Source organism: Bombus flavifrons, chromosome 17 (genome assembly GCF_040668555.2).
Source record: "Bombus flavifrons isolate JBK064 chromosome 17, iyBomFlav1_principal, whole genome shotgun sequence".
Lineage (NCBI taxonomy): Eukaryota > Metazoa > Arthropoda > Insecta > Hymenoptera > Apidae > Bombus > Bombus flavifrons.
This window is the reverse complement of record NC_138458.1, coordinates 4,860,836-4,888,709: the sequence shown is the minus strand read 5'-3', so window position 1 is coordinate 4,888,709 and position 27,874 is coordinate 4,860,836. Positions and strand designations below refer to the sequence as shown.

Genomic DNA, 27,874 nt, shown 5'->3' with positions numbered 1-27,874 from the left:
TGGTTTGTCCAAAAATGAATTTGAAATCTGATGAACGTGATTGATTTATGATTAATTTAAAACGAACACGATTATTTTCTGCAAAATCCGAATAAAAATAGTGCAACATTGTTTCTTCCTATGTTAACGGTAATTGTTACACCATAGACGTTCATGGGGACTGACAATTCTGTGAATATGATTGGAGAAATGAGAGATGAGAAATTTACTAGAGATTCGTTTCGTCCACTAAATTTCAGAAAAATACTTTTTGCTAATGGCAATAACAGTAACTGATAATAACAACTGATTGGACGATATTGTTTGACCAGGTATCTGTTTCTGACGAGTATACTCGTCTTGTGTAAAAAGAATGAAGCATTCCGTAACGACTTAATTCTATATCGTGTACTCTGTGTTTGACGAATATATTCGTCATCGCGTACTTTGCAAGCAGGTGGCGAGTCAGTTAGCTGGTGAAACGTAGAATATCGCGAGAGGCAAAGTAGTTTGATAATATTTTTATATTTCATATACACAATATAATGTAATATATAATTTTTTTTTATTTCCTGTGTACATTATATTACCACGTATAATATTTTTCATTTCGTATATACGATATACTATGACATATAATATTTTTGCATTTCATATACACAATATGATATAATATATAGTATACAATCTCACTAAACGTCTGAACATCCATAAATTGTATTGAGTTGGCAACTAAGTGATTGCAGATTTCGTCATTACCACCTAATGGCTTCGATCTCTTCCGAATCTTATTTCTTGTTTCGCGAATAGTCGCAGCTAATTTAATATTCGCATTGTGAAACCGTGCGGATGTACGCGTTTCCCTTATCGAGCATTGACAACAAACAAGTCTGCTCGCACCGCGAAAAAGTTGCGCGCCGAAAGGGTCGAGTTTTGTTCGGAAATAAATTAATCTCGGGAGCGCAAGCGCACACAGCGCGCTGTCAAAAACGTCTTCGAAGCGTGCTCGAATTTCCGCCAACGGTGCACGAGGAAGGAAGAGACATGGAAAGGGAAGGGACGTAGAAAGAGAGAAACAAAGGAGAAAAAGAAAGCGCTGACGCCACGAGCCCACGACTCACGAGTCGCTCTCGAGATGTCTCTGTCTATATGTGTATACGTATGTGCGTATGTGTATAGGCTCGTATAGCAGCGAGAGGGAAGGAGAGCAAAGCGGCGGAATTCTGCCTTTTTCCCGTAAGTGGTCCCCGCGGGTCTTATGGGGTTTCTCGTGGTGGGCAATATCTACATATTACAAGCTCGTGGCGCGGGGACCACCGTCGTTGACATAAGATCCTGTTATGCTGTCTGCTATCTGCTCGCGAACCTCGTGTCGCGCTGTAAGAAAAACATTAAAAGTAGGAGTAACATAAATTCGTTAAACGTTGTCCCCTTCACCCCATTACGCGTTGCCTCGTCGAATTTCCTTCTCTCGGCTTCTTTCTCCACCTCTTTCGTATTACTCGCCACTATAAAGACGCTGTCAGGCGGCGCTGTTGCTTCTCGATGTCGACGACAGTGATGCGGGTGTTCTTGTTGCTTGTAGTCGATCGTAATCGTTGTTTAATTCTTCGACGAGGATGCAATCGTGAAATAAGAATCGGATCGTGAAAGGCCTGTCCACGATGAATTTTTAGCTTTCTACGTTCGAGAAGATCGGTCGAGCGATCAAACGAGTAAAAATTGTGCTACATTTGATGGTTCACTAAGAAATTATTAGACCGTGGATTTTCGTGGGAATTTATGATTAGACGTGAAAGGAAATTTGACAAGGACTCGCTTCGTTCGCTGAACTTTTGCAGTGTGTGTTGGTCTTTAACGACGATCGGCTCAGTGGTATTATTTAAACGTAGAGTAACGCGTGAGACATAGTGGTTTGAATAATTTAACTAACGAAGCAACTCTGTTCGATAAAATTTCAGACGCAAGTGTAAATTTCAAGAAGGGACGTTTGTAAATTTGAAATTCAATCTCTTTCGCATTGTTTCTTGCTGTTGCAAATAGAGGCAGGCAATTTTATTTTCTTGGACTCGTCGTTTTACAGAAGACAAGCAGCGAAACGATAAAGAGTGTTTTACATTACGCGTGGAATTGTGCTTTGTATGCAAATAAAGCTTCCAAAAAGCGGATATTGCGCTAAACAGATAGCTACCAGGAATGGCTTCTTCAATAAAGCCATAGAAATATTTTACAAACGTAGAGAGAAAGTCAAGGGAATGATATGAAAGACGTCATTGGTGAAGGATTAATCGCGTTTAGGAAGTAATGAAATTGAGAATTATATCACGATTTTCTCCAAGTTGATTGAGTCGTCCTAACGAAGGTGCCTGCCGATTTTCCTAATAAGGAAACTACATACTGCAGGAGAAAGGCAATTTCCTAACATTATTCGCCTTCATCTTTTCTGTAATAGCCGAAATTTTTGTCGTTTCATATATACGATATATCACCATGTGTAATATTTTTTTTCATTTTGTATATGCGATATATATATTGCCATGCATAATATTTTTCATTTCATATATATGATATATTATCATGTATAATATTTTTGCATTACATGTATACGTTATATTATCACGTATAATATTTTCCATTTCATATATACGTTATATTACCACGTATAATATTTTTTATTTCGTATATGCGATGTTCTATCATGTATAATATTTTTGCATTTCGTATGCACAATATAATATCATACATAATATTTTTTCATTTCATGTATACGTTATATTACCATGTATAATATTTTTCATTTCATATATACGATATATTATCATGTATAATATTTTTGCATTTCATATACACAATATAATATAATATAACATATAGTATTTTTTCATTTCATATAGACAGTATACCATCACATATAATATTCTTACATTTCATATACACAAAATAATATCATACATAATATTTTTCAATTCATGTATACGATATATTATCATATGTAATGTTTTTTCATTTCATGAATACGATACGTTATCATGTATAATATTTTTTCATTTCATATACACAATATATCACATATAATATTTTTTTATTTCATGTACACAATATAATATAATATATAGTATTTTTTCAATTCATGTATACAATATATTAGCATGCATAATATTTCTCCATTTCATATATACAATATACCATCACATATAATATTCTTACATTTCATATACACAAAATAACATCATACATAATATTTTTCATTTCATGTATACGATATATTACCACGTACGTTACTTTGTCATCTCATATATACAGGGTGGTTGGTAACTGGTGGTACAAGCGGAAAGGGGGTGATTCTACGCGAAAAAAGAAGTCGAAAATATAGAATAAAAATTTTTCGTTTGAGGCTTTGTTTTCGAGAAAATCGACTTTGAATTTTCGCTCGGTACGCGTGCGGTACGTTATAACGGATCTCACTGTAGATCGTTGTCTCGGTGGAAAAATTAAAAAAAAAGTTAAAAAAAGAAAAATTTTTATTCTTTATTTTCGACTTCTTTTTTCGCGTAGAATCACCCCCTTTCAACTTGTACCACCAGTTACCAACCACCCTGTATATATACCGCGCAAACATGAAACAGCTTTATTAGTATCGAGCATGTTTATAAATTCCCCTATCTTACAAATTACTCCAATCGCTTCAGTTTGGAACACGATACTGAATCACTAATTCCGTACTATAACCAATTGCAATTCAGTTAGCTGCTCAAAAAAAAGAAAAAGAAAAAAAAGGAAAAGATGAACACACGGAGACGAGGAAGAAAGTCGAATTTCACCGCGAACGTATCAACCGGTCGATCGATGACGATGGCTCTTGAATGGCGGAGAAAAAAAATGATTGATTGCGAGAGCCTCGAGTCTCGAAAGAGGGAACACAGCTTCCTCCCGAGAGAGGAACGTAAACACGCGGTCATCAGTCGGCGAATGTTCGACGGAGGTCTGCGTGGCCGTGGTTCCCCGGGGACCATGTGGCCGACGAGGATTGTCCGCACGTCTAGAGTTACCCGAGTCTGGCGGGCCGCGAGGCCGCGGCACCGGGGTTAATTGGCTGGAAAACCTTGCTATCCGATACTCGACGCCCGGCTACTGCCCCGAGATACGTAAGCGTGTGTAATCTGTATTTTCATCTGCACGTCTATCGTGCCGCGTGTTTCCACGCTGCTGCCTCCTTTCTTCCCCCTCCTTTATCTATCTTTCTCTCTACGCTTCTTGCTACCTTCCGTTGCTCTGTAACTGTAAATACCCGAACGCGAGTCTATAGAGAAGAAAGGGAAGCAAATACGTAGAAAGAGCGAGCGAGAGAGAGAGAGATAGAGAGAGAAAGAGAAAGGTTGTAAAGAGAAGAGAAAAGCGTTCGTTCCTTTTCTCCTGCAAGGCTCGATTCCCTTCTGATCTGTGCCTCTTCTCCTGGCCTTCCTTCTCCGTCTTTCTTTCCCTGTCGGCCAGGAAAGATAGGTATTGTTGCGGGTGGTCCCTGGTGCACATTGTCAGACCGGCCACCAGGTAGTGTGCAACGTTGCCGTTCGCAATGTTGCGAGCGTTCCTATCCCTTCCATTCTACCCTCTTTCTTTCTTTCCTTCTTTCTTTTTGTTTCACTTTAGTTTGGTTTATCCTTTTTGTTCCGCTTTTCTTCTGTCTTTCTTTAGCGTTCTTCTTCCGATTCGCTCTCCTGGTGGGGGTGTCCCGCTCCTGGGTATCTGTGTATATGACAAAGGGGTGGGTGTTCCGCAGTTCCACTGTGTAGATCCGAGTAGCGATCTGTGTCATATATATATACTTCACCTTATTATATTCTTACCGATTTTTAAGTTTTTAACAACAATACTTTTTCAATGAATCGTTAATTTTTTATCGGCTAAAAATGTAATATTTCCTCTGCTGCTTTACCTCTTCCGTCAAATTTATAACAGAAGCATTTGTCCTGCGCTGGACGTGTATATTCGTCGTTGCTTGATTTCAATTACGCAAATTAGCCATTTTTCAGACTAAATTTCCCAGTTAACTGGTTAATACGGTTCGCGTGATTCGTTAGAAGCTTGCACACAGTTAATTAGAAGCTTAAGCTTAACTAGAAAAAATAGTACAACTTGCGTTCAATGAACAGCTACATTTGTAGCATACTGTACTGTACTGTGACAAGGCAGAGAATTATTTTCCTTCGACCAAGCCATCCTTTCGTCGTAAACCTCTCATTTTCCTCCTAGTCACGGAGAATACTTTAAAGACGCTTCTTTCCACGTCTCCAGCTTCCTGATGCTGCTCGATCAACGTTTCTCGTTTCTGTCAAATTTCATCCCGCTTCATTCATTGCCAGGTTCGCGCAACCTCGTCTACGCTCCTCTGCTCCTACCTTCCGCGTCTCTTTCTGGCACGTTTCGTGGAAGAGAGGTGGAGCGCGCACGTTCGTACGAGTACAAGCCACAGCCAGCTACTTATCATCGTCAAAGCCCACGCGGCCAATTTAAAGCGCTTCGGCTGCCGTTCCGGCCTCTGCCGCCCTTTAACCGCTGGAATCTGTTCTTTCTCTTGAAAATCGTAGGCGGCGCTGTCCGTGGCCGATCGTAAAGCTGCCCCAATGAATTGGCAAGTGGAACGTAGAGTGCAGCAGAAGCTGTACCGTTTTATCGGGTGCGCGACGCGAGCGCCAAAAGCATCCTACAACCGCTTCAATTTAGATGCTAATGCGTACGTTGTAATTATTATTCATAGTTTGCATGCGAGCCGAGTCGAAGGGGTGTCACGTTGAACCGAGGAATAAGACGTCCGAGGATAGTTTGCTTGGCCTTTGAAATTGAAAGTTATAAATTACCGGTTACGACGATAGTCGATAGCAGCCGGCTGTTTCCTTGTTTACTTGCTGATTAATTTCTGTTAATTAACGACACAGTTCGTGCACCTTCGTTTACTTTGCTTCCTTCGTATGAAACGCCCAATAGTTTGAGAAGATTCTAGCGAAATGTAAAGTAAAGGGGAGGGAAATTGAAATTTAATAATTATTTAATAATTATTTTCGTGCAATTAGCATTTTATGGTAGTACGTGCATTTTCTTTTCTTCCTGCAACCTTTTTCAACATTGTTGCGATTCTTGCAATTTGTTGTTCGAATAATTACTCACTTTATTTTTATTGTAATATTTCCAGCAACGTTCACAGACCTCTACGGTATTTCTTTTCGTCGCCATCGAACACAGTTTGTAAAACGATAAAGGAACAACATGTAGATATATAAATTTGCAATTTGTAAATATGTAAATTAGGATACAATTTACGCAATTTTTAAATATGCTCGTTGATTTTTAAGAAAATATTACACTTGTTAAATGTTTCTCGAAAAGTTCGTTCCGATTTTTGAGCAATTTGATCTACATAGAAAGTCAGGTTGAAAAGTTCCCGCCAAAAAATCTGACAAATTGTGGAGGGGTGAAATACTCAAAATAATACGAAGAAATGTTGTGAAAGAAAATGACACCTACACGATTCGATGAACGTACATCGAATGGAAACGTAGATCGGAACGAACTTTCCGAACGAACTTTCGAATCTTTTCAACCGCTGCAAAAATACGCAGCAATTCAGGCATCCGCTTGTCCTCAAACTGTTAATAGTGTGACACGTGCGTAAAAACGTACAATATCAACGTTTAACCTTCAACGATAGGTTAGAACCAATCAACCGAGATGTAAATATACAGGGTGGTTGGTAACTGGTGGTACAAGCGGAAAGGGGGTGATTCTACGCGAAAAAAGACGTCGAAAATATAGAATAAAAATTTTTCGTTTGAGGCTTTGTTTTCGAGAAAATCGACTTTGAATTTAGGCTCGGTACGCGTGCACTTTATCACGTCTCGTTATAACGGATCTCACTGTAGATCGTTGTCTGGATGGAAAAATTAAAAAAAAAATTTTTATTCTATATTTTCGACTTCTTTTTTCGTGTAAAATCACCCCCTTTCCGCTTGTACCACCAGTTACCAACCACCCTGTAGAAATTGAATTCTCAGCTATACTTCGCTTCACAACGAGAAGGAAAACACAATTTTTGAAAATATAATTTCCTCGATTAATTCTAGAAACAATTATTCGTTTAACATATTGATTATATATTAGTGTTGGTCGCGATAGTCTAAAGTTTCAGATGCCTTATTTTTCAGGGCAAAGCGGAAGGTCAGAGATCTGCGGTTTGGATCAGGGCAAGGCTGCAGGATCAGCTGAGTCAGCTGGGCTACTTCCTGCAGAGGCGCGCAGGCAAGGTCCTCTTTCTCGCGATCATCGCTTTGGCTATGTTCTGTGTCGCTCTCAAGACCGCTCAAGTTCACAGCAAGGTCGAACAGCTCTGGGTTCAAGGTGAATACGCTTTTTAAAATATTGCAAACATCTTTGTCTAACGAATGGAAATATTTTACGATCTTCTTTTTTATTTAACAAGACAAGCTTGGATAGAATGGAAGAATATCTAGTGCTTTTCATTTTTTGACAATTTTCGCGCTGATACGTCATGTTCATGTGGCCCGCGAGATTATCAAAAATGCCGTAGTTCCGTTGTTAAATTTCGCACGCAGTTGTCCTTGCTTTTTTCAGCTTCCTTCCTCGGTAGAATAGCGAAACTTCTCTCAACTCGATTTTTCTTTACGATTTCGTTCTTGCTATTTTCTATTCGGTGCACTGCAATGTATTATTACGTATACTTGCTGTGGTAAAACAGCGTACGTGTACGTAGTTATCTTCTAACATTTCTTATAATCTCACTATTAGTATGTTTATTGATATCGCTATTAAAATGGAACGCACGTAAAATGGAATAATTTATTTGCTGGTAATTATGTAAATATTTCCTCCCGTTGTTTAATTAACCATAATGTTTCTGTTCGTATTTTAAAACATAGACGTTTCTTACGGGACGAGCCGATAATTTTTTAGAAAGTTTCTACATATTTAGCTCAATGTATCGTGACATACGCTGTGTCATTATCGGCCCTAGATAATCTACGATTACTCCGGAGATAAACGTAGAGCATTTGTTTAGGCGAGCGAAGATATTCTTTGTCCCGTTTTTCAACTGAAACGAACATGAAACAACTAATTAAATGTGGCTAATTAAATATTCCAATACGATTCTTTCATTCTAAGATTACTTAAGATTCAACGAAGACTCACATTTTTCTCTGTACACTTCTAACTCTGTACACTAAAATTCATAAATTTTTGAAGGTTAAAATAATTTAATTGATCGACTAGAAACTACTTGAAATTATGAAACGCTCCGACAATTTTTATTAAATTGCTACATATTACAAGTTTCTTACTAAACGTGTGTTAGGTATTGCTTGGCTATCTTCTTCCCGTGTCACGTTCTTTATCCGTGTCTCGTATTTCAAACGTATCTTCACAACGTCCCAGCATAAATCATCTAACTTTACGAAAATTTGTCAACCTTTTCGTTTTGACGACCGCGACGGATGCGCGTCAACGATAATTCTCGTCGAGACTCGTGTGACGTACGACGAACAATAAGAAGAACCGAAATGCAAAAATTACATCTATATCTTGCAGAGTATCGGCGATGTGCGTGGCAAAAATGGTTTAGTCGGTGAGAAGCGACAGTCGGTCAAAAAGAAATTGGCAAAAATCAGTCGCTTTTGTGGTTACTGGCCGAGAATCTTGCCTTGACAAGCCTCAGCAAGAATTAAGAGATTCGACGAATGACTAAGAGGTTTTATAATACCATGATGTTCTGCGCGTAATACCAACGCGCATCTGGCACGTCGCAGCGGCGAAATTTCCTGCAAATCGCGCCAGTGTACGCTAATAAAGCGTACAACACGGCTTGTACGTTTGCCGTGACAAGGACATTACTCTCGCGCTCTCTGCATTTTCTCGCTTTCTGCGAACGCACGGAAAATTGGATTTCTTAGGCGATATGGTCGCCGTGTCACCTGGCAAACGTTAGGTAGCAAGTGACACCGGGTTGCATTTGTTTAGGCGAAAACACGTACGATTCGACCGGCTGGTCCTAATGACTTATCACTCGTCGGAGAGCAGAAAGGGACTACGAGGTTGGCGTATAGCTCGCACAGAGGACGACGATTTCGCGTGAAAATATATGCAAAGAGTGAGACGCGGACGAAGAGAAAGGGCGGCGGAGAGTGAGAATGGTGTGACAAAAGGAGAATAGAGAAAGAGAGAGAGAGAGAGAGCGAAACTACGCTTTACCATCACGCTCATCGCACACGGTACATTAGTTTGCTCTCGCTGGGTGGCCCTCTATATTTATCCGTAGTCAGAAACGCTAATTCGAACACCCCGTTGCTAACTTCGACTGGAAACGTTGCTCGTTGGCCGAACGAAAAGATTTCGAACGACTTTCGAATGGAAAGTGAGCTACGCTACGGTTGAGAAAGAAGCTGTTGGTAAATGGAATTTCGTTGGACTGTAAAATTTCTTGAGAATCGAATGTTCTTGACAGAGATAGAGGCTAGTGTATCGATATTGGTGTATATGAGAGACGGGCATTTTTGTGATGTTCGTTTTTTTGTCTGTGAAACGAATGCTTCAGTTAGTCGCAAATTTTTATCTGTTATTTTATGCTGATGTCGTTTAGTGACACAATGAAAGTAATATATAGACGAGACAAGTTTTCTATGGCATTTCGTAGACCCTCGAGGATATATAGTATTATGGCAATCGTCGTTTTGAAATGTTCAGTAGGCTGCGCAACATGTACAAATTCCATTATCAAGTAAAATATCAACATTAGTTTCTCATATTTCAAGATATGTTGAAATGTCTATTTGAGGTTCCTCTTGTCTCCTACTTTTGACAGAAATTGAGAAACATATACAAGTTCTATTATCAAATAAAATATCGTATTCAATATTGTTTTCTTATTTATCAAGATATGTTAAAATATCTATTTGAGGTTCCTCTCGTTGCTTATATTAAAAGAGAAGTTGCAAGACACATACAAATTCCATTATCAAATATAATATCATATTTAGCATTTTCTTATTTTTCAAAAAACTTTGAAATGTCTATTTGCATTTCCTCTTGTTGCTTATATTATTATTATTATTATTATTATGCAAATTCCATTATCAAATACAATATCACATTTAACATTTTCTTATTTATCAAAAAACCTTCAACTGTTTATTTGAGGTTCCTCTTGTTTCTTATTTTTTAAGAAAAGTTGCAAGACACATACAAGTTCCATTATCAAATACAATATCACATTTAACATTTTCTTATTTTTCAAGAAAACTTCAGATGTTTATTTAAAATTCTTCTTGTCTCTTATATTAAAAGAGAAGTTGCAAGACACATACAAATTCCATTATCAAATAAAATATCATATTTAGCATCCTGTCATTTGTGAATATACACATACGTCTTTTTTCATTTCAATATATATATATATAATAATAAACAAAAGCAACTTCAAATATACACACACACGCACACATTATAATTATATATTAAATAACATATTTGAAGCTCCTCTTGTTTCTTAACTTTTCCCACAAAGTGAAGTTACACTATATAGATAGACTATTACAAAACAGTCATTAAATATTCGAAGAAGGAAAATAAACACAACAATAACAAAAAAAAAAAAAAAAAATAAAGAAAAAGGAAAAATATGAAACTCCAGCTCCCTTCGGTTTCAAAACGAGAACTAGGACATTTTAACCAAGAAACACGCTATATACCACGTACAATACTGATGCCACTGTGTCCAGCGATTACCTAAACAGTTCGGTTCAACGACCACGACCGAACAATGTTTCGTGACGAGAGCAGCGGAACAATGAAAAGTGCTGTTCTAGTATCGAGGACAAATATTACTTTCCAAGAGGAGAGTCGAAGCACGACGAGCGTCGAGGATCCACGGTTTGTCCTGTGTAACTGTTCCAAAGATTCTTTCGTCGCGGTCCGCTTGGCACGAGGAGTCGGCCGTGATCGTTGCCCGTCTAGGATCAAAGTTAAGGCCACGCTGCGGGATTTCCTCGAGCGCGGGAAACACGCTCGCGGACGGCAGATTAAAGACGTATCAGCGTTTTATGAGATTTTAATGAGCAAACGAGTTTGCTGAGCGAGCCGTGGCTCTTGTTCTGCAACGGCGGCGGCCGACGGATCAGCGAAGCGTGATCCGGCGCGTTGGCCGCCGTTTTATAAAACGCGATGTGCTTGCCGACCGAGCAAAGTTGGCATAAATTTGCATCCGCGCGATAATCACACGGGAAAATCGTTAAAAAGTCATCCATCTCGAACAGAAGTTTCAGGGACCTCAAAAGTCCAAATGGCAGCGGGAGTTTTTAACCCGCGCTTTTGAGAACGTTTTGACAAAACGATTTACCTGGCCGCTTATTGTGCTCAAACGTTCTGTTGAAATTTTCGGCTATTTGTCAGACTGCGATACTTGTCAGTTTTTGAAAAAGGTACTTTAGAAAGTATTTTAGTATTTTATCGCTCTTACTGTATCGCAAAAAATTTGTTAACTGTTGCATATACCGTGAGAATAATATTCTTTGAACTCTTCGAACATCGTACAGATTACATTGCCACATAATACACGATTAAGAGTTTCATTTTCAAGGTTGGTCGCGTTTAGGTTTGTTAACACATTGTGTAGGGCGCTGTGCGCGCTCAACGCGCTCCCAGGGCCTGCACATTTTTGAACGCTCCAGTAGCGCATGCTTGCCAAGCAATAGGATGCATATGTACAGATTTTTAATTTGTATTTGGTATTATAGTTTTTATTCAGTCTTCTTCTATGTCTAATCGCATCACTTAGTTCAAGAATGTTGCTGCTATCACTGAATTCATGTTCGTCGCAAGTGTTGTTTGGTGCATTAGATGAATCATTAAACAACAATTCACTTTCACTTTCATTTCCTTTACATCTATGTGTTATTTTGCTACTTTTATAGAATTACGACTTATTTCATAAAATAATTTGTGTTATAAATTATCAGTAACAGATTGAAAATTTAAATGATTTTTAAAAAGCTGTTTCCTTACAAATTAAAACACGAACTTTGAAATAACAGAATGTACAAAAATAAAACGCTTTATAAGGTACGGTAGACGACCGGCGCAGATCTACCGATGTACTGGCTATGCTGACTGATTGTTTTTACTTGGAATGTCAACACTCAGTTGTTTTGCTAATCATTTGCCACAAGAATGCGCAAGGCTTTATTACCCTGGTAACGTAACAAAAACATTCGTCTCTGCTTGCTTAAGCCATCGATTCAGTCGAAAAAACATGGAAACTAGATATCTCGTGACTCAGCCACAACGTTCGGCTTGCTTAAAACGAGATAGCTCGTGACCCGTACACAATGTGTTAATAACATCGATACGAGCGAGAGAAGCGGCTGCATGGTATTGGTATACGTGTTCTACTATACACATTATCATTTCTCTCTCTCTCTCTTTTTTTTTATAAAAAATACCATCATGTGTCCCCTAAAAATTCCACGTTATTTTTACTTTTAAAGAAAATCCCAAAGAAATTCGTCTCTTCGTCAAATATACTTCGCGAAGATTAACATTGCGTTGAACGAGGCAAAATTGATTCGCACACTTTCTCTGTGCCCGCTCGCAAAGAAGCTGTCTTCTACTACGCGTATCGGACTATCCAATGGAATTGCATACCGGTACAACCCTTATTTTCTGCAAAGGTGCCCGCGGAACCTTTCATTCCTCTATCTCGGCTAATTTAATAGCGTATCGGGAAGGAGTAACGACTGGCGGAAAAAGCGTGCAGCTATTTGCACGCCGGTGTCGCGGCTTTTTACCGCGCCGATTGGTCGAGTGGTACGCGAGGGTTGCGCGACCGTGCGAGAAGCGGCGCGATAGCTCGCACGCAGGGCCACAGTTTATGTGGGCTTTTCGAGATGGTGATCCGAGATGTGCGGCGTGCGTGCGTCATGCGGATCAGTACCGGATATCCGTGAGGCGACTGCAGCCGAGGCGGGATATGCGGGCGCAGTTGTACCGAGCCGTGCGGAGAAGAGTATACAGCGACTTAAAAACTGTTGCAACATCTTTCGAAACTTTCGACTAACTTCTCCAACACATCGAGGACAAATTCGCGTCTTACAAAATATAATTAACCACTTCATTAATTTTTAGACTTCTTTGTCTTTTTAAGTAAATGAATATTACTTCTCGATACTTGGAAAAATGCGCGTTAGACAGCGTGTAGGTTGGTGTTGTAGGTTGGAAACGTATGGCTCGCTGTAGCCCGCGCCGTTGGCTAAGTGTTAACCCTTTGCACTCGGAATTTTATTTCAATTTCGTTAGCTGCAGCTCCCAACGCTTCTAAGTGTTTTATTTGAAATTTACTCTAACTAAAAAATAAGACGATTTAAATAAATAAAGGAAAAAAGAAATTCACTTAAATACCAGTTTTATTCACACTATTGTTGTATTTTCTAATTTTTAAGTGTACGATATATCTTGAAACAATTTCCAGGACGCAATCCTAGTTTTCTTTCGCATGTTTTGCAAAAAACATGAAAGAGTGTCGAGTGGGACTCGACAAAGAAGCTCCTGAGATAAAAGCTGATGTCGAGTCACACTCGACATAGGAGTGCAAAGGGTTAAAAGAGAAAGAAGCAGGAAGAACAAGAAGGAAAGTAGGAGAAAATGGAAATTAAAGGAGCGAAGATTAACGCGCGATGTATGGTAGAGATTAGGGCGGAGGTCACAGCGGAGGTGAGGAGGTTAAGGGCGTCGCGAGAGAGCAGATACACGCGGAATTGAGGAGCAGTTCAGGTTATATTGCCCTGTTTCGCCACCTATCCGCAGAATTTAGTTTCAGAAATCTGTCACGTGGTTCAGTGATGGAGTGCGTAGCTAACTACAAGCGACGATGAGTATATTCATCAAACGCATTCAACGCGTTCAGTTTAAATTTATTTCGAATCCAGTTCGAAATATCGGCAACAGGAAAACTAGTTCTCTGTTCGTAGCTTCGATAATGCAATAAAAGTGTCAACGCTTCGACCACCATTTTGCCAACCCAATACTTGTCGAAATACTTGCGGACGATGGTGTATGTTGGATCGTTTGAAAAGACGCAACGACGACATTCCACGGATGGAAAAGAAGGAGAGTTTACGACTCGGTCGTGCGATTTGACGATATTCCGAGAGAAGTGTGTGACGGGCATAAATTTCGTCGGCGAGAGATCGATAAACGTTGCTTTATGGTTTCCTTGATTTCGCTCGTTTACTCTGTGCTCACGGTGGAACACGAGGAAAGTAATCGAGAAGGTTTTATCGTCGACACGGAGGGGGTCCCTTCGTTTCAACGTTCATTGTTTAATTGTTCGCGTTTTATTCGTAGAGATTCGTAAGATGGAGATCCTCCGGCTGCTTTAAATCAATATACACCGGTGTGTAGAGACAAACGAGGAAAGTGTTCGTACCAGAGAAGCGAATTGTTCGACCACCTGCCGCTTTGCTGTTCCAATGTTTGAACATTTTACTATTACAGTCGAATCTGCTGTAACTCAAGCCTCACGGGAAGACCTGCATTCTTCGAGTTACAGAGGTTTCGGCTTATCGAAATTTCACAGTAGAAGACGAATACGAATATGATCGCATTTGTGTATGATCAGATTGTGTTTGTATTTGCAGCTTCCTCATGCAGCTCGTTTTATTCGACCCACGTAAATACGAAAGTTGAAGACATGGCGGATGATAGGAATTACGCGTTCCACTGAAGTCGTTAATTACAATGCATATGATTTTCTTTGTTTCGTATAGTTTCAGTGGCAATACCGATAGAATGAATACAATTCATGTACGGTCGAACCTCAAGAACTAAAATCTTCGAATTACAGAGGTTTCGACTTATCAAAATTTCCAGTAAAACAGGCATAGCAAAGGAAAATTCGACATACAGAAGTTTCAGACAAAGGAAAAATTTAAGAGTGTTTGTAGAAAATACTGTAAGTGGCAAGCTTGACAAATTTTGATTTTTCATTGGGAAATGTTTTATATACCAGTGAGGATACTGTAGCATAGAACTTGGGTGCAATTTCCCTTTCTAAATAATTATTAATAATTCCAGATGATGGCGTTACAGTGTAGTCTTTGTAGAAAAATATGTGGGCAAATAAACATTAATTAATTGTTTCTAGACTTTTGTCCATGGCATCCATTTAAATGAATGGACCTCACAACTATGAGGTGGCATGACAGGCTCTTCTACAGGTACACTTTTCTTTTCCATGAATTTGGACTAGATTAATGCATAAGCTTCTTTAAATAGCATTGCAACGTCGTCTCTGTGGAAAAATATATATAAACAAATAAATATTGGTTAATTGTTTCTTGGCTCTTGTCTGTGGCATCTATTTAGATAAATGGACCTCACAACTATGAGGTGGCATGACAGGCTCTTCTACAGGTACACTTTTCTCTTCCATGAATTTGGACTAGATTAATGCATAAGCTTCTTTAAATAGCATTGCAACGTCGTCTCTGTGGAAAAATATATATAAACAAATAAATATTGGTTAATTGTTTCTTGGCTCTTGTCTGTGGCATCTATTTAGATAAATGGACCTCACAACTATGAGGTGGCATGACAGGCTCTTCTACAGGTACACTTTTCTCTTCCATGAATTTGGACTAGATTAATGCATAAGCTTCTTTAAATAGCATTGCAACGTCGTCTCTGTGGAAAAATATATATAAACAAATAAATATTGGTTAATTGTTTCTTGGCTCTTTTCTGTGGCATCTATTTAGATAAATGGACCTCACAACTATGAGGTGGCATGACAGGCTCTTCTACAGGTACACTTTTCTCTTCCATGAATTTGGACTAGATTAATGCATAAGTTTCTTTAAATAGCATTGCAACGTCGTCTCTGTGGAAAAATATATATAAACAAATAAATATTGGTTAATTGTTTCTTGGCTCTTGTCTGTGGCATCTATTTAGATAAATGGACCTCACAACTATGAGGTGGCATGACAGGCTCTTCTACAGGTACACTTTTCTCTTCCATGAATTTGGACTAGATTAATGCATAAGCTTCTTTAAATAGCATTGCAACGTCATCTCTGTGGAAAAATATATATGGACAAATAAACATTGGTTAATTAGTTTATTGGTAATAAAAAAAGACTGTCTATGTTTCTCGTGTAAAAAACACGAAATTACTCTCAGAACGATCGAATGGTAGAACGTTCGAGATATGAGCTATCCGTCGGGAAGAAACGAACATGAAACACGTGACAAACCAGATCACAAGCAACATTTCCTGCGTAATTGATATTTCCGTTAATCCTGCCAATTAACTGTGCTAACTGAAAGTCGGGAAAGCAACGAAACGTGTACGAGTGGAAGCGGATCGGTTTTCATAACGCGTAGCTTCTCATTAGAATACGTCATTGACGTATAAACAGGTGAACGTTATCAGCGATCGAGCGGATGCGCGTAATGTTAGCCTCAATTTTGCACGATTATTTTCTATTTGCACGCTGCTCGACACCGTACACCGACCGTGAAGAAACAAGCACTGCCAAGGGGATGTTGTTTTTCAATCACCTGCGCGCCTGCGCCCGTGTACCTGTTACGCGTTTCCTGTTCGGTTTATTTTACGAGCTTGAATCTCTGCCCCTCCACGTATTAGTTTCTTCTTGACGTTTCTTTTATTTCGCGGACAGCGTGAAAAATAGAGAGAAGGTTAAAAGGAACGAGAGAGATTAAGATCGTGATGCAATTTTCGGCGTGTCAGAGTGAGGCAATGATTCACGTTTCACCTTGTTTCCTGCAGCTGCGATTCGAATGCGAATACGAGTACGAGATCGGCGGCCGATCAGGGCGCAATTAAAAATCGACCTCGAGGCGGCAGATAAGATCGAAACGGACGAAACACACCGCGTTACGACCAATGTATGTACCAAACACTTCGGTACATTTCTGACGATGGTGTGTGAACTCCACCGAAATGGCAAGCTGATCGCCAAATGAGTTAATAAGAAAGTTAATAAAATAATACTTTCTTTGGTGTGTGAATTCCACCGAAATGGCAAACTGATCGCCAAATGAGCTAATAAAAAGGTTAAAATATTACGTTCTTACAAGATCAACAAATTAGAAATTCAAATTCTATTCTACATTATAACACGTACATATAAACATATATGTATATTACATTATCTATTACTATTTTATTCCATTTATTACATTACATTATATCATCATAAATTTGCTATTTCATACACGTCTTCCAATACAAAATATTAGACCGCGTAAAATTTCTTTGAATTTTCCGGTAGACTTAACAAGCATCCAATAATACGTTTATCGCTTCTGATTAGCTCAGCTAGGTTAAGTCAGGCGAACTGAGTTGTGGTACAGTCGTAATTATTCGAGATTACGCTTTGGATCGCGAGAATATTCTATCGAATGGGACGCAGGTGGCGCAGTCTCGCTTTTGTGAATCGAACATCGAGAGCGTCTACTTAATTCAAGCTGTTTTGCCTTTATTTTCGTGTACACACCGCAGCGGCGCGCGCGGTAGGTTCGCTAAACAGAGAAGCCTTGGCACACGCGCCGATATCTCTCCGTCTCGTTCGCTCTGGCTCCTTTCTCTTTCCCTTTCCCTTCATCCGAACATCCCTGTACGGAGCAAGCGGATTCGTTTCGAATCTAGAGAGGAAAAGACGGCGCCTCGATCGCGGGAAGATCGGAAGAGCGGTTCCTTTTGCCCTCTTTGGTCGATAATACGTTCGTATGGCGGTATAGGTCATTCCAAGAAACGAGTGACAAGCTCCTTTCTTATATTTTTGAAAAATACAACTTGTTCTCGTCGATGGATCGATGTTCTTGTTTCGTTCGTTTATTTCCTTCTGTTAGCAGTGTTCGAAATTTACTTTGCATTGTGACTGATTTTCTGATTCAATTTGTAATTGCCTTTGGCTTCAAAATTTAATTTATGCTCGTAGTTCTTAGTCGGACTTGATTTTAAATAATTTCAAACAATTACACAATTATAAGTTCACAAGTACAATTATAAGTACACAATTATAAGTTATATATAAGTATAAGATTCTGTCTTTGTTGCATCGTTTCAGTACAATACAATCACGTGTGTTTTATGAATATACAAATATAAAATAATATTTACATTATTTATTTACTGTATTATTTATTTAATGTACTACATTTATTGTAGTACAGTTGTCTCAGTGCTATTAATCAGTAGATAATTAGTTAGTTGTCCGTTAGCTAGCAAGCTGCCACGGTTTGCATACTTCTATAGGCGAAGGATTACGGAGGATCAAGTTTAGGTTATGTATTGTACTTTCAAATTTGCTAGCAAAGTCAATGTTCGACGCTGTGGTCAGTGCCGCAATATTCATAGGGAATAAGATTCTGTCACTTTAAATTGTTATGGGGAATTTCTAAAATGTTTTGGAAAACTGAACTGTGCTATTAGTGAGCATTGTATACATTAGAAAAATATTGAAACAAATATGTTTAATATAGCACAGAGTAGTGTAGCTTACCTTAGCTCTCCTGTGGATCCGCGGCTTTACTTTAAGCGAAATATTCACGTTCACTAATTCGACAATTAACCATCTGTTCAAATACTTTTCTGATCTCCGCGAAATTTATACTTGCACCAAATATCCTTTAATTTCTACCGATAAATCCACCAAATTCTAAATTCCATATATCGTATTTTCTGCATTTTCAAAAACCAGGCACAGATTAGTCTACTTTCTGAAAGGGACGACGTCGCATATACGTCTGACAACAAATGTTTTTAAATTGGCCATAGCACGGCAATGTACCTTAGGTTTCCGCCAAGTGGATCCGCGGCTTAAGTCGGTATCTGCCTCTAGAACTCGGAAGTGTCTAGGCAGCGTCTTCCTGGAACGACCTGTACCGAGGGCCAAGCGGCGCAAGCAGGCCGCGGCGTTAGGGCGACAAAGACAGACAGAGGACGAAGGCACGACCGTGCACGAGGGTCGGCCGACTGCTTACATCTTCATTAGGCCCCCATGTCTCTGAGTGCGACGAAGAGGGTGTACAGTCGGCGGTTAGACAGAGACCGACGCGCGGTAAAGAAGAAAACGATGATGAAGAGCGAGAGGAAGACGAAGAAGGGGCGAAGCATTGGGTCCATTGGCGAGAACGAAATGGAGAGAATCCGTAAGGCCGCAACGGGGATAAGAAAGTCAGAAGACCGTCGTCCAAAGACCCACCGGGAATCTGTTGTTGTTGCACCGACGGACGGACGGACGGACGAGAACGGCCGCGTAAACAGAGGATCTCATCTTCTATTTACTACGCGCGACTTCTCCAAGCTGCCTCGTTGCGCCAGCAGCTGCTGGATCGCGAGCATCCGCTGCTCGCTGGAACTTGCGCTTAACGCTAACCTTAGCAGGTCATGCGACAGGTTTCGAATTATTTGAATTGTACGTGCATTGTTGTCTCTTTCGTTCACCTAAGTTGATGTAAATTCTTATATCAAGAAAAATTGAGAAATTAATTAGTCGGACGATATACGAACTTGCACGAAGTTAGACGAAGTAAGGAAGTAACAGTGAACGTACAATTTGAAATAAAATTTTGAAATACCTGACCAGACCTGGTAAGCTTATTAGTTAGAGAATTGCTTCGGTGGAGCAATCTCGTGAGAGGAAATAACAGTTGAAATTTCCCTGTACATCGTCAAGCGAGTGGAATTTAAATGAACCTTATGTGTCATCCTCTGGCTGTTACAAATAGTACATTGCTTTTGGGTATCTCGTGAATGCCTGCACCGACGCGTTCTGTACGTTTCCGCGCGTTTCAACTTCTCCCGACCGCGTAAACATCCGCAGCACACGAGCAACGTTCGAGGCCTACGAATCTCGCTTCTCAACTGCAACCTACTCGCAGCGCTTCCTCTTTGATACTCGCACGCGGTGGCAAATCCGCGTTAGTGAATTTACCTTGTCCAAATAAAATTCACTCGCTCGAACTAGAAAGCAATCGCAACGCGTCAGATTTCCAACACCAAAAAGGATTCGTCCGTAACGAGGACGCTTGACTCGGAACGAGGTTTGCACAAGTAGAAGAGGCGCGGGTTTATCGATGAAAAATCGCGCGATACAGGCGATAAGGTAATTCGGCGTGGTAAAAAGCGTGATGGCAAGAGAAAATGAGAACCGCTGGGATTGGATGGGGCTCGGTTCCGGTGAATGGTCGCGGTGGGTGGCCCGGTGGGCTCTGTGTGTGCGCCAAGCCAACCCAGCCAGCCAACCAGCGGTGGGCCTGCGTGCCTGAGCGATTGAGCCAAGTCTCAGCTCCTCCGTGAGCCTCAGAGAGCTAAGCCTGCTTCGAAGGGCCCCGTTCGTTTTCTTCTCTCGTCTTCCTCCTTCTCTGTACCGGCGCGACCCCTCGAAACTCCGTGAAGGAACCCACAGAGAAAGAGAGAAAGGAAGAGAAAGAGAAGAGAAGAGAGGAAGAGAGTGAGGAAAGGGGCCACGAGGGTTTCTACTACGCCAAGTAGCCTTAGCCCGGCTTCATCCGAGCCCTTGGCACCGCGCGGCCCGTCCTTTTTCCATCTTCGCGCCATGCCGCGTCTCTCTGTACTATCCATTCGGTGAGCATCAACCCCGAAATTTTATCTGTACGACCTAGGATAATGAAGCCACCGTAGGATATGGTTTGGGGGCAGCGTTCGCGAGCAGTGGGTAATTAGGCGTATCGGCGGGACCTTTATTCCTCGGCCGGACCCATGGCCAGGTTTATCGTGGTCGTCGGCTTGCCATATAAATCAACTTTTATTGACTCCGGCTAAAACAGTGTTCTCGTACACTTGCAGCTTTATTGACTCGACGCTCGGCTATTGTTACCTGCTGGCGATCACGTCGCATTTATTGGGTTGACGGATTTGTCAATACCACCTAATGACAAAATCCGCAATCACTTAGTTGCCAATCAAATAGTTAACACTTTACTGACCGCTAGCGGTTCAACAGCATACGCACGTCCGACCGACAGCTGAGGAGCAGGCTCTGTTTCGGTTTAAACTCTCCAATACCATTCTTTTCGTTCATCGCGAACGGTAAGTTTTTCAAATTTGTATAAAATTTTGGGAGCTTACAAAGCAACGCAACTGACGCAACTGAGGAAGGTACCTTAGTACTAAGTAACTAATTATTGCTCAAATAATGAGAAAGATTGTTGGCGACAAAAGGCCGATTAATAGGCTATTGGTCAGTAAGCGTCGGCGACAAATGCCGATTAATAGGCTATCGATCGGTAAGCGTCGGCGACAAAAAACCGATTAATTGGCTATCGGTCGGTAAAGTGTTAACGCGTATCGATGGGCCAGCGAGTTCGGGTAATCGTTCGAATTTAGGTGGATCGCCTCGGCTCGCAGAAATTTCTGTCTATTCGTTTTATTGTTCCTATCGTGGCTACGTTGTTCCACCTATTTTTCTCATTTTTCAATCCATACTGTTCCTGTCATCGATCCATTCGATCTTATGGTAACGATTTCTGTTGAATGGTAGGAGCAAGATCGAGAGGCGAAGTTTCGACGTGTGCGACGGTGTGACGCCGTAACGATTTCACCATCGATTCGTATGGTTAGGTTAGAAAAGTGCGATTATCTCGTGAAATTTAGCTTCCAGTCTTTTCAAGCTATTAATACGCAAAAGCTGAATCGAGCTAAAACCAGCATCCAGAAAGTACGAGATATATATATGTGTGTGTGTATGTGTGTGTGTTTGTACGGTCGCTAAATAAATCGTTCAAGGAAATGTCACCGAGCTTCTGGCTGGTTTCATCGCTGCTTCAGAGGGGAAGACCCGACACACCCTTGGCAAAGGGAAGCACGTGATTTTTGTATTTTCACACGCCATAAAGCTGTCCACACGTGCGTTTTCACGACGTTGACATACGTTCAATCTTGTTAACACTAGGAAAGGCATCAGCTTCCAGGACGGAAGAATCCACTTTCCGGAACTTATCCGTAAAGTGTCAAGGGACAGCGTTTCGTGGAACGTTGATCCAGCGACAGATGTTGGCCCATAGGCGCTGCATTGTTCGATTCCACAAAGAGAAAATGGAATACGTTCGGTCCTCAACGACTTTCACCTACTTTATCGTAGAGTGGATCATAGGTGGGCCACGCACGTTTACAGAAACTTGAAAGGGTGCGAGAAGCTGTAAAGAGCGCATAACGTGCGAAAGTACAATTTCAATAAAAAAAATTGTGCAACTTCCTTCGTGCAATGAAGTCAACTGTTTGGAGATACGACTAGCGACATCTCAATGAAAGAAACAAAATTACTTCCCGAACAAATCGGGCAATTTCTTAATCGATCGTTCAATAATCGTCGTAATTTACCGAATGTCCAGCTGGACAAATTGTAAAGTACAAATTAAATAATAAAAAGAAAAATAATCGTCGATTACTTCGGACATTTTGAAACGAAGATAAGACTAGAACTATAAGTTTACAACTATTGGCTTGGCAACTAAGTGATTGTGGATTTTGTCAATAGATGGTATTGACAAAGTCTGCAATCACTTAGTTGCCAACCAATATAATACTACAATTTTCATACGAAGCTTCCGTACGTCGAATTTCGTTTGTGGAACCTTTGCTCGGAAATTTCGATACGTCGGAAGCTCCGTATGTCGAAAGATGTTGGCTCTTGCTTTAAGTTTGTTATAGTTGTCGTATTAATGGTCGAAGTAAATCTGTACGCAGGTTCTACTTCTCTGGTTACGTCAATAGAAACGTAGAATTGCATAAGAATGCTCAGTGTAATTGTACGATCGCGATAAATGTCGTCGTGATAATCGAGTGCATTTTGAGTTTCAGTTTCGTACGAATTCGCAGACTCATTCGTATGATTTTCTGTTATACGATGCAGCTGAGTCTGCAAGAATTGCTTCACACCGTAAATTCGTTTGATGAAATGTATTACACGGCTGCAACGAATATGATAATTGACAGTAACAGATTTTAGGATGCGTGATTGGTTCGCGTGACTTTTACCTACACGTTGTAGCGCCAGGCTTTCAAAAGTTTACTTTTAGCTGCTTATAATACGCGTGCCTGTACTATGTAATTACAACAAATACGATAATCGAATGCAACCAATTTCGCAACGCGTGAATGGTTTGCGTGATTTTTATGCAACGCCTGGTGCCAACCATACGACGATGGCGTGCGAAAAATATAACAAGAGGTGCCACGCGAATACTACACGCGGCTACACACGAAGGTACTCGGCTACTCGTACGAGTCTTCCGTGAAGATATGGGTCGCTTGGGAAGTTTCCGGAAACCATTGCAATTTTTAAGGAATTTAGTCGACGCCAAAAATCGTATTGAGAAGTTTCTCGCTGGAAAACCTGAGAACCCACGTGACTCGGTAAATGCACGTCGAATGGAAACGTATTGGGTTAGCAACTAAGCGATTGCGGCTTTTGTCAAAGTTGCTTAGTTGCCAAGCCAATAAATCGCAATATTGCGCGCGCTATGCGAAACGTTTGGAAATCGCATTCGGTCTGTACGATCGACAACGATGGACGACGCGCGCGGACAATGGCCACGAACGCTCGATTAGTTGAACGTACGGTGAAAGACGATCTGTTTTGCTCTGTGTGTGTTATCTGCGCAGTTTCTCTGCCACTCGTGTTACACGACTCGTGGCATTTTTACGAACGCTGGCGAAATGTAGAAACCACAAACGCCACAAACGAGTCAGGTAGTTTCTAAGAATTGACGGAAGGCAATGGTTACGAAAGAAGGGAGGAAAAATGCTGACCAAAAGGTGAATCCCATTCGGCTTATCCACACAGAGAGACCAATAGACGGCAGCATTATCGACTAAGCGTTTCGCGGTTAGCGAAAAGAGCTGTGGTAGCCTTTTGGCTAGCAATATCGCGAAATTAACGTATAACCGGTAATTGGACGGAATATCCCTTTAACGATTTCACGATCGCGTCCTACCTTGTCCGGCTGTTAAACCTCCTCGTTTGAAATTTAAGGAGGAGAAGTTAAGGAGGGCTGCCACCGTGGTTGTTTGTGCCGCTGCCGAGGCATTTAAGGACGAAGCACGAGAACCACGAAAAAGGGGGTGGGAGTGATCCGTCTGTTTCTCTCTTTGTCTCTCTCGCCCACTTTCTCGCTCTTGCTCGCTCTCGGTCGTTTCTGTTCGTTGCACGGAATCAAAGGGCCGCTCGTTGCACCTGTTCTCTCCCTCGTAGTTGTACGAGCCACGTTGGTTGGTGTTGCGAGAGAAAAGGAACGAGCTGTCCGTGTTGTGCTCGCTCCGTCGTTTCTTCTTTCTTTTCTGCGTCTCCCTTTCCACTCTTTTCCCCTTTTTCTCCGGACCTTGACCATACTGTTGATTCAAGGCTCTGTCGGTCGTGTCGGGCCGGTGGCCGCACTCTCCGTTCCTGCTATTGGGGCGAGCATCGAATTATCATTAAACGTCGCTTCTTCCTTCTCGCCGACAGCAGATGAGACAAGAGGAGGAGGACCGCTGCGTGCTGGTTTTGTCGCATGTGGCTGAAGCAGCCCGTTTTATTCTCCGGGGAACCGTCGCCTAATTATTTTCCGGTACGTGCAATTTCGAAGGCGCTCGTTAAATCGAGCTACAGCTACGGGCGGATCGTCCGTTTCCCGAGATTCCCGCGAACGCAATCGTCACGCTGATATACACCGCTCGTCCGCACTCGGACCGCGCGGCTACGGAACCTGAATACGCGATGCTAACCGCAAGCAAGTACTGTTACTTCTAACCGAGCTCGGTGGCAACGATTAGACCGAAGATTGTATCCGCTTACGGGGGAATTGAAAATTACGGAATTACGAAGTCGCAAAGTCTATAGAGTTCATACAGCGCGGGAAAATATGTGAAGTATGCGAAGCACATATTGGGTTGACAACTAAGTAATTGCGCATCTTGTCACTAGGTGGCAATGAGAAAATCCGCAATCACGTAGTTGCCAACCCAATATGAAACAAAATTAAAGCTACGGACATGAACATTTCTATCTTTTTCTTTTTTTGTGTTTAATTAAAAAGTTTCCTAAAAGGGAAAGAAAGTCTAAATATCGACATTTTCTTCAAGTGCTTGGGTGTTGTGAAAGACGATGATTTCGAACTTTTGTTTGGCAATGTACGTACAATCGTAGGTTGCCAGTGTCCACGTGTGATCACCGGCAGCTGAACGATCGTGCAATTGGTTTACTCGTCTGCGGTTTGGTATTACGAATTGCTGGTTTACAAACCTGACATTCGCTCTCTCGTTTGAGACACGCTGACGTCGAACGAATAGCGGTACGTATGAGAAGTAAAAAATACGCCAAATGTAGAAATACGAAGCGTATTTCCGCAGCTCTCTGCCTCCCATCTTTGCCTATCTGTGACAATAATTAACGTGATTACCGAGACTTTAAAAATCGGAAGATTACTAAAATTACTTTCGACCGTCACGTGGAAAATGATCGAAATTTTATGAATAATTAATGACATATTTTCAAATTAATAATCTTGTATTAGAAAATACGCTCAGTCAACGTGATTCTTAATACGACTTTGTTCACGATCACGCAGGTGCATTAAGTGTGATAGACAGCATTTCGAAAACTACTCGCAATCGAGCTTGTTTAAAAAATATCTCAGAAATTATTTCTTTTGAATCCCACCTTTTTACGCAAAATTTGACGATTTATCCGAATTGGAGAAAAAATATTTAGACATTCCATGAGGACTGGAGGATTCCATGAATATCCACGAGACATTCGAAAACTGAAGGCGACTGTAATATCTCGCTACGAAACTAAGGTAACAGAACCTAAGGTAATTAGAACACCGTACGTTGCCCTAGATACCGTGCAACTTTTATTTGAAACATCTTCTCATACAACTGACGACTAACTTACGAGCTGTTTTAAATGGTCGCGTTAGAAGACTCAAGCTGAACAAACAGAAAATTTGGTAGACTTACGTCGTGTTAATATACGAACGAAGCTAAGGCAGTTTTCTATAATACCTTCTACGGTATTCTGTATACAGATAGTACTTTCTCGATCCTCGTAAAAATGCGCTAATGAGAAGCAATGGCAGATCGAAGACGAGTGGCGCGATCGAACGGCTGACGATTCGTGGCACCATCTGCGCTGCGCTGTGATCGCAATCGCCGCAACGCGACGATCTGTCGATGGAGCGCGCCACGTGGTCGATCTGCGATCGGCAAACAAACGGACAGAGCGTGCGTGGTTGTGTCGGTGGCGGCGACCCGACGCGTCGGCTGAATGAGACGGGGTGGACAAAGGCAAAACACGCGGCCATTCAAAGGTGCCCCGGAGGGACAGAGAGCAAAGTAGATTCTTACACGGTACGATCACGGTAGCCGGAAGGGCGCGGATAGACCGGGAACGCGATCTTGCCCCCGTGTGGCAGACAGGGACGAAGAAATAATTATAGAGACGCCCCGCCGATAAATCAAGATGCGCGTTTCCTCTCCCCTTCCTTCCTCTTCTTTCTTCTCTACCCTCGACTGAATCACAGGCGCTCAGTATATTCTCCTCGCCTCTTTTCCCTTCCAAGCTTCTTCTCTCTTTCTCCTCCGCCTCTCAGCCTCCGTCTCCGTCCTTCTGCCCGCTTGCCTCCGTTAAGACGCATGTTTCGTGCTACGCAGAGCGTACAGAGAGAAAAAGAGAGAGAGAGAGAGAATAGTGTCTTTATTACGCTCGATGGTCCGCGCTGCATTCTACAGGCTGATTCATCTTGTTCGCGGAGCGCGTGCGCGCTGAGGCTGCGCGCTCGTTCACGTGGGCGGCACCAGGCACGGAGAGGGGAGGTCGAGAAACTCGTTGTAAATGATTCCGTTCGTAAGGAAGCGTTCGGCTATGAAACTCGCGCGCCTATGTCTGTAAGATGGAGTCCGCGGCGTGAGTACAGGCTGTCTCAGATCTACGGGTCCTCCGCCTCTCGCAGCGCGCGTATTCCGGCGTTTTGATCGCCGCACCGGTAAACGTTTGTCGTTTCGGTCGCGTCTCTCTTATGGCGCTCAGCGCGACGCGGTAGCTTGCAGATAATTACGGACATCTACTTTTCCTCTTGTTGACTCGATTCCGAGAAGATTCGCGGATATTCCGCCACCGTTTCTTTCTTATCTTCTTTTCTGCGCGGCTCTTCACGGACAAATAAACGTGTACTCGGAAGCAGCTCGCTGGTATCGCACTCGCCTCGTCATGGGGCGAATTCCGCGAGACGGTTTTAACCAGTTGACTGGGGAATTTAGTTTGAGAAAGCTGTGGACGGGTGCGTAAATGAAAACAAGCGACGACGAGTGTACGCGTGGGAAATGCGCAGGGAGAATGCTCGTGTTGTGAATTTTACGACGAAATTAAAGCGAAATCACGGTGGCTTACAGTTTTATTCGAAGAAATGAACAGTTGATCGTTGGAAAAGTTAGCGTTATAGGAAATCTGAAAGTTGCAACGAAATAATCAAATTCGTAAGGAAGAAGAAGTAAAAGAAGATGGAAGAGATTTAGTTGGTGTTTTCAGCGTGACATTTTTCGAAACGGCCAAGTGGATTTGCTTTTGATGACAATGGTATAAAATTAGGCAAATGTTTTCCGATGAGACGCGTAGGTTTTGTGGTCGACTAACTTTCAAAGTTTGTGTTTGTGGAATTGCATATTTCTCAATAATTTGTTCGACACATTCGACTAAAAAATTTAATCATATTATATTTATTATACTATATTTTCATTAAAATAATGTAATGTAAAATATTCACCCAATTTGTAAGGCGACAAGATTACACAGACAATTCGGGCATATCC

The 27,874-nt window shown here is 41.4% G+C and overlaps 1 protein-coding gene across 1 annotated transcript in view; it reads left to right on the top strand.

The window, feature by feature from the left end:
* Window positions 1-27,874, top strand: part of ptc (protein patched) — an 87,718-nt gene that overhangs the window by 16,579 nt on the left and 43,265 nt on the right. The window contains exon 2 of the mRNA XM_069130530.1: window positions 7,176-7,368. Within this exon, the coding sequence (XP_068986631.1) occupies window positions 7,176-7,368 (193 nt within the window). The remainder of the gene's footprint in view (window positions 1-7,175; window positions 7,369-27,874) is intronic.